The sequence below is a fragment of the Nannobrachium achirus genome (genome assembly GCF_963921795.1).
Source record: "Nannobrachium achirus genome assembly, chromosome: 16".
Classification (NCBI taxonomy): Eukaryota; Metazoa; Chordata; class Actinopteri; order Myctophiformes; family Myctophidae; genus Nannobrachium; species Nannobrachium achirus.
In genome coordinates this window covers 48,136,053-48,144,496 of record NC_137823.1, presented here as the reverse complement: position 1 = coordinate 48,144,496, position 8,444 = coordinate 48,136,053, and the positions used below count along the sequence as shown (strand labels likewise).

At 40.6% G+C, this 8,444-nt stretch overlaps 1 protein-coding gene across 1 annotated transcript in view; it reads left to right on the top strand.

Moving 5' to 3' along the window:
• The window catches only part of rps6kc1 (ribosomal protein S6 kinase polypeptide 1), a 42,474-nt gene extending 34,175 nt beyond the window's left edge, over nucleotides 1–8,299 (top strand). Inside the window, exons 15-16 of the mRNA XM_080745216.1 lie at nucleotides 2,142–2,237; nucleotides 4,553–8,299. Of these exons, the coding sequence (XP_080601342.1) occupies nucleotides 2,142–2,237; nucleotides 4,553–4,654 (198 nt within the window). The 3' untranslated portion in view covers nucleotides 4,655–8,299. The remainder of the gene's footprint in view (nucleotides 1–2,141; nucleotides 2,238–4,552) is intronic.
• The last annotated feature ends 145 nt before the right edge of the window (nucleotides 8,300–8,444 follow it).

Genomic DNA, 8,444 nt, shown 5'->3' with positions numbered 1-8,444 from the left:
GTGTTCATTAGCACACATTTATGAAAAATAAAAGAGGGCCAATTGGCTGGAGTTAGCTGGTTTGGCAGAAAGTGTGGAGTTAGGAGGTTTTGTCCCAAGCACTTTTTACTACTTTCCATTGGTTCAATATTATTTTAACCAACACTCAGATGTAAAGGGTGTTCAATAGCCCTGATTTATGCCAAATCAAAAACCTCAAAAATGGAGTTAAGAGGTTTTGGCCAGACAGTGACGAATTAATTAATATTAATATAATATAAATGTTCTGTATACCAGTCGTGGAAAAGGTACTCAAATGTTTCACTTAAGTAAAATAACCTCAAAATTTACAGCAAGTACAGAACTTGAGTACATGTACTTAGTTACTTTACATCACTGTCGTATAGATTTAAACATAAAGTTTCCCACTTCCCGCAGTACAACCTAACAGCAGCTTCCTTGAAGGGCAGACGCACCACAGGTGCACGGCATCCCCACGTTTCTCATTGTCTATTACATTTGAATAAATGCTAACTGATCGCCAGCGGGCATATTTCCATATCAGCCATCAGCAGTTTCCCCATCAGTAGCATGAACACAAGGTGGTCTTGTAAGTTGGTGTTATTATGTTGAATAATACACACACACGCACGCTCACACACAAAACTCATTCAGCCCCACAGATGTCTCCTTTGATGATTATGTCTGCTTGCAGTCCTGGCAAAGACGTGCGCAGACACACAAACACACACACACGCAGTCTCTTGATCCTTGCAGGATAAGATCTCGCCCAGAGCAGTCTTGACCGCGGCTGGGAACTCGGCCACATCTCCCTGCAGCACAAAAAAAAAGGCGACCCTAACCGATGGACAGACACTGGGAACACATACGCATAAAGAGTCACTTGCTACACTCTCCCAACACCACACAGTAAAATCCTCATTGTTAATTTATCCTTTTGTAACCCTGAGAGTACAAATGGAACCAAATGGACCCGTAAGGGCCCATTTTGTTCCATTTGTACATTCTCAGAGTTAAATGAACACTCAGGATTTCACAGTGTGGGAGTAGGGACGTTATGAGCCGAGGGTGTGTGTAACATACAGCGATTATGGTCATTACGATCAATTATTTTGACAATGGGGCCTGTAGTCGATGGTCAAAGAAAGCACTTGCCCAGCTCACGCTCCAGATAAACATCCACACAATCGACAAGCTCTCTCTCTCTCTCTCTCCCCCCCCCCCCCCCCCCCTCCATCCTCTTTCTCTCTACTTCTCTCTGCGTTTGTTGCTTGCTTTGTTTTTACATTATTTCCGGAACCCAAGCGAAAGAAAAGCAATACGGGAATAAAGATAATGCTGTACTGCTTACACTGTTTGTGCACTGTTTGTGCACTGCTGTGCTCGACTGATCCAGTGACTCCTCCGTTTGTATAGGGAGACAGAAAAAATAATAATAACATTCGGGGGGAGACACATTGGTTTTTTGTTCCGTCTCTCACGGACGTGAATTCGCACATGCCACCAGTTCCAAGAACCAGCAACAGCACTGAAACCATCCTCTTGTTATGGTTTGGTGAGAATCTGTGTTATTTCAGGTGCTTTGATCTCCCTCTACTATTTGTCCAGTTGTGGTGCTTCCGTGGCCATGTTCACACTGGCATCCCAAATCAGATTTTTGACCTTTCCAGACAGGAATCAGATTAGTTTTATCAAGACTGAGCAGCAAAAAAAAAAAAAAAAAAAAAGATTTGCGCTAATCCTTGGTGATCTGAATTGTTATTCAAATACGATTTTTGAAGATCTGTCTCTGTCTGGACACTTGGACGCTAAAGTCTAATTTATACTTCCACTTGCTGAGCTTGTAGATTTGCTATTTCCGGCGAGTTTCTTAGACACTAAGACAGTTCTTTCTAGAGCAACGTCATAACCATAACCACAGCAACAAATACAGATGGTTGATAATGTCTGACACACAATTCCAATCTGATCACTTGCAAATAACAGTCAGTGTGGACAGTCAGTCCTAAAAGATCATGTTAGATATACAAACAAAGCACATGATTACCAAGGCAACTCCATTTGCCTGTTTTTTGTCCCCCCCATCCATCTTTTGTTGTTGATATAATATGTATGCTTCTGTCTCTCTCCTCCCCTCTCAGTCTCTTCTCCACTGCCATCCAGCAGGGATCAGTCGCCACACAGCCCTCAACATCCCAGAGTGTGTATCGGAGGAGGCCAGGTCTCTGTTGGAACAGGTCAGCTATTGCGTCACTTGACTTGCTCTGTTCCACATCCTTGTATATTAAAATTGGCTAACTGGAGGTCGGGACGAGTGGCAGGCGGGCGGACCACGACCACGTCACTCTGACATGACCAGAAACACTATGACCAGATAAAACATGAATAAACCACGGCCACGTCACTACTCACTATGACATCATTATGCCAACCTGCATAGAACTACAGTAGGACAAGAACTGACAGATACAGAGATATGGTTGTCCAGAGCCACAGATCCGAACCTCTAGTACAGTACGTTTGCTGTCGCAGCTGAACATTTTATTTGCCCCCGATTAGATGCCATGGACTCTAGTAGAGCATTAAAAAAGATATCATCCTATTTATTGACTAGTAAATTCACAGATTAGGCTGGGGTGTCCTACAACGTGAAGCAGCAAAAAGCAGTGAAAGCACCGTCATATTTTAGACATTTAGAGTTGGTGTTTTTAGTCGACTGGTTACCAATTTCCTTATATCCATTACCCCACACACACACACACACACACACACACACACACACACACACACACACACACACACACACACACACACACACACACACACACACAGAAAACATGATGGGGGCAGCAGACAAGTGTACTTGTAACCGGTTTGATCCCCCGGGCCTGTGGAAAAATCTGGGCATTGAGTGAATGAGTACTACTCACTCCTCCCTCAAAAACCCACCATTAAAAAGCACTGAACCATGTTCCACTGGAGCTGCTCAGTGGCCAGCAGTGTGTGTGTGTGGTTGTACTGGGCAGCTCCTACTGTAGTTGTGAATGTGTACTTGCTACTCTACTTACCCTGGATTAATACCGGTTTCAAAACAATGAACTGAGGTACATTACTAAAATGCCTTGCACTAAGCTCATATCCTATGTTTAATTGCTAATCACCAGCTGGTTATCGTTTTATTAGTATTATTAATATGTCTAACCTGTACTTAAGTGTAGTTAAGTACAAATCCGCCATGACTCCTGCTGCGATGTGTATTAAGAATCGGCACACAATCGCGGCATGGTGTCCTTAACTTGGAGCAGTGCTTTTGATAACAGAGCCAGACAGATATTTATATTGCCCAATGTCTGGGCGTAAGTGCCCCAGCTCATTAGTCTGTTGTCCCAGATGAGGGGGGCCATTACACAGAGTGTGAAACTGCAGTCCCCAGTGTGCGCCTGTTAATGCTATATCAGCTCTTGTATAAATAGACATAGTTTAGAATGCTTTTCAAGTCTTTTCATTGTCGATATACAGTAACTTAACCACGTTAACTCTGGCGTCCCGATTTTGGGCATGTCATTATTGGCAGGGGGGAATAAAGATAAGTAAATACTATACACTGCAGAAAAAAAATATTGTCGATCTTTCTAAAATATATATATATGTTTTACGTTGTGAGCATCAAAACAATTTAGAAATGTATTGTGATTAACTTCTTCAGTGCCATATTTAAAGTGGGACCTCTTATATTGCCGGTTCGCCAACAAAGGGTTAAAAAAATAGTGTGCACGCTGGTGCACACATTCGTGCACATATCATGCACTATGCATGTGCATGCTTTTCACAGCTTTCAAACAAAAGAATCCGCTTGGAAATCCGTTCAGGCATTCAGGAGAAGGCAGCCCTTATGTTTTCTTCAAATAAACAAACATGGCTGCCATGTTTGAAAGATGGGGTTGGTATGGGGGTTAAACATGCAATTTCGCAATCGCGATCATGGCTAGTACATTGTTGGAGGTCCAAATTTTTTTTTTCAAATTTTTTTTTTCCAATTGTTTCTTTTTTTTTATTATTATTTTTTTAGACGTCTGGCAGGGAGGTCCATAGTTAAAAAGACGTTTTTATTATAGAAAACGTCTTTTTTGGCAGGGTATGAGTTAAGTAGTAAAAAAATTAAATTACCGAGTGCTGCTCTGCAAGCTTGTAGATCTGCTATTTTTTTTTTAATCGTGGGCAAGTCTTTGAATATTTTTTACCCGATTCTATAAATGTCTTCTAAATCCTTCTTCTAAATCAGTGGTTCTCAAACCTTTACATGACAAGGACCCCCAAAATTACATGTATTTGGTCGCGGACCTCCCATCTCAAAATATGTTGCAAATATTTGAGTTGAATGTTTGCTTGTTTGTTGAGTTGAATGTTTGCTTTTAAAAATATATATTCAAAGACTTGCAAAAAATCATGTTTTTTCAAAAATAGCAGATATACAAGCTCGCAGCGCCGCGCTGTGAGCCTAAATGTGCCTAAATGGGTTAATAAAAAGCTGTGTGTGTGTGTGTGTTTACAGCTCCTCCAGTACAACCCGGTGGAGAGGCTGGGCTCAGGAGTGGCGGGCGTGGATGACATTAAATCACACCCCTTCTTCTCCAGAGTGGACTGGCTCAAGTAGGCCCCTGTGGATGACGGCAGCCAGGAGCACAGTTGCATGCTGGGAAATGCACTCCCCCAAAATAACTACTTTGCAACTGAGTGCAACGACACACGCACAGCGCACGCACGCACACACACGCACACACACACACACACACACACACACACACACACACACACACACACACACACACATTTACATTTGTCTTTACGCAGAACAAGCCTCAACGACAAGTTTCCCCTGACATTCGTGATGATGATGCAACATTCACCAACAGCACCCAGTGACCCAGTAAGCCACTGTGCTTTGTGTCCATTTTGGGGGATTTGCCAAAGTGTCAGTATTCTGTAACTACATTGTATACATCCCTCCTTTGTAGATGGTCTTGCTATTTCTTGATTTTGACACTTGTGATGCAATACTTGAGTGGTGCTCGTACTGAATGAACAGTGATTCACTACAGACATTGTCAATGATATTTCACTAGCCTGAAGCTAGGGATGGGCAATATATCAATATATTTGTGATATGAGACTAGATATCATCTGGGATTTTGGATATTGTAATATTGTGATGTGGCAAAACTGTTTTCTTTTCCTGGTTTTAATCATTTAAGCCTTATGTTATACTTATTGTGAAAATAGCTGAACTAGTATATCGTCGTTGTCGGATGGAAACCTCGTATCTCCCAGTTTCAAATGTGTACGTTCTTTCGCAAAGTAAAGCCCTGCGTCATACAAGGCTCTCGCACAAAAGTAGTGAAAACAGCCGATCTACAAGCACACATGCCTCGCGGTGCGAGGCGTTGTGTGCTTATAGATCGTCTGTTTTCACTAGTTTAAATCATTTTTAAAATAATAAATTTAAAAAAAAAACGGTTTTGGACATACAAGGTTTCCACCCGACAACGACGATATGCTCTTGTGAGCTCGTAGATCTGCTATTTTACGACCACAGATAATCGTCAAAATAGAAATATTTAGGTATTTGGTCAAACGATTGTGATTATTAGATTTTTGCCCAGTCCTGCCGGAAGCCTAAAGGAAATTATTGAGATTGTGAGGTTTATTTCACTACTTGAAAGTGAGCGAATCAAGTCGGCTATCAAAGTGCAAAACTTTTATAGACTTCTGTGCGATATCCTCTGTTTGTAATGGTTCATATCAGTGGTATTCAAAGTGGGGTCCTCGTGGGAGTCCGAGAGATCAGAAACAGTTTAATAGTTCTTCTTCGGATCTACATGCTCACATTGTCTGTTTTCGAAACATTTCGGGAAATGGATAGCTTTTAACAACGCAAATCTTCTTTTATGGCGTTTCAGATGGGGTTCTGTGGCCAAATATGAATTTGGGGGTCCTTGACATGGAAATGTTTGAGAAGCACTGGTTCATAACAGCGGTCATTCATTCCTCAGAGTTGTACAGGTTTCCAACACAACCCATTGAGAATGAACAGAATAGAAGCAGAGCTCTCATTTGAAGCTGCACTGATCCAGAAACGTATATTGTGCTGACATTGTCCAGCAAACAATATATTGATAATTTTTTTCTCCCTTTTTTACAATTTTATTAATAAGCAGCTTTTCTCGTCAGGCAGAAACCTTGTATGTACAGTACTATACAAAACATTACTTTTCAGCAAATGGTGGAGAAAAATAAGCTGTGTTCCAATGGATCTGATGTAGTTATGATCTAGTCACAAGCTCTAACTGGTTCAATATTTATTAAAACCCGCAGACACTCTTCACCACTTTCAATCTGGCATCCCTATTTTGGGCATGTTGTAGGTGAAATATTTCAAAATGTTAAACTGTTTGCTGATGTACCAGCTCACAATGCATCACATCGCCATGCGATGAAGTGTAAAATAGGGCATTCATTTATGAAGAAAAAAAAAACATATATTGATGCAAGGTTTCTGCCTGACAGCGGCGATATGCAGGGTAACAGATGGCAGGATGGATACTGTCCAAAGTGAATGAACAAAACAGTCTGAAGTCGATTGCTGGTGTGGTTGAGTTAGGTATTTGGTTTGAATAGGATAGGATGGAGATGCTTGATGGAATTTGGCCCAGAATCCAAAGGGCTAGTTGTTCAGATAATATTGAAGTCATGGCTAATCCTACGCTAGAGAAAGAAAATTGAACCAGGCTTCTGTTTGAATCAGTAAAACTAGCCATGTTTTGAGGTTGTAAATGTCTGAGTAGTAGTTTGTTTAGTTTTTTTAACATATTCATCTCATCTTTTCTGTGCATCTGAAAAATGGATGATATGACATATATTGTATTATATATTTAATGATATGATAGTTATCTATTTAAAAATGATTAACTGATGTTCCAAGACTGTTTGTGTCCATTGTCATGAGCAGAATCTTACTGTAAATTGTGCTGAATTTCATACCTGTAGATTCAATTCAAGGTTTTAGTTGCACTAGCAGAGTGGTTTTCAAAATGGGGGCCACCAGGGAAAGGAGAGGAGCAAGAAATAAATAATAAAATGTATGTCAAATGTAATTTTAATATGATTATTGTGCCTGTTTAATCACTTAAAACATGGTCTATTTTGGGCATGTCATTATTCAGAAATTTTACAAATTTTCAAAAATAGCCTGAATAGTGACTCAACACAGCAATGTGAAAAGTTGTGACAGTGAGGATATAGATTGATTTTCTTGTTTTTTAAGCCATTTTGCAATGAGGGGACAGCCTAGAGGCTAAACGAAATTGTAAATAGTAGATCGACAAGCTTGCAACATGTCGCAGCTTAGAGATCAGCTATTTCCACACATTTTTAATAGGGGGGCCACAGCTTGAGGCTATGGCTATTTGGGGTCCTTGACATGGAAAAGTTCATTCCCTGCACTAGCAGGGGTCAAACTCTCCAGTCACTGAGTGTACGACAGGTCTGCAGGGGTTTGTTTAGTGAGACCAATGCAGGTTTTTTGTGTTGACAAAACTTGAGTACTGATTTTTATACTGACTGAAAATATTGCCAATTCCATGTCTGTTGCAGTGCATCAAACATTGCTAGATTAAATGACACCAACTTATTACAATACATTTGTATAATCTCTGTAGCTGAAGATGTTACACTACTTGAGTGTTACAGCACAGTGTGACCACTTACTGACCATCCAGGATGACCCGTCCCCCAGTGGACACTAGAGCAGTGGTTTTTAACCTTTTTTTCATATCCAGGTCCATTATTTATTTGGCATTTGAGCCAAGGACCACCATTTGATGAGATTTAGACTCAGACGCAAAAGTACAACTATCTTGTTGTCGTTAGATACGATTTGTTTCCATGCTGTATTGATGTGGTATAAGAGAGATACAGGGAAACATTGATCAAAATAACAATTCTTCAACATTTTCTATTTGTGTAGTTCTGGTAAATTAAGTAAAGCAGTTGTTTAACAATTTAACTCTTGAGAGCGCTCTTCCTTTAAGGGTCCATTTAGTTACCATTTTACCAACTCACTATAATTTAGCAGGGGACCACCTGTAACCCCCTCAAGAACCACTGGTGGTCCCCGGACCACTGGTTGAGAACCACTGCACTAGAGCGATCAAGACATCACATTGCAGTGCATTTTCACGTTTAATGCTCTTGTCTGGTTCCTAGTCAATGCTCACTTTCACAGTGACGTGCTTTATGTACCGGTCTGTTAGTGCACTATGTAAAACAATACTCAATAAACCACACATGGATGATCAGTTGTGGAGATTATTTTTAATATATTGCACAGGACTGGGCAATATCACATTGATACTCAAAAGAGACCTTTTGAGTCTCCTACCGGAGGG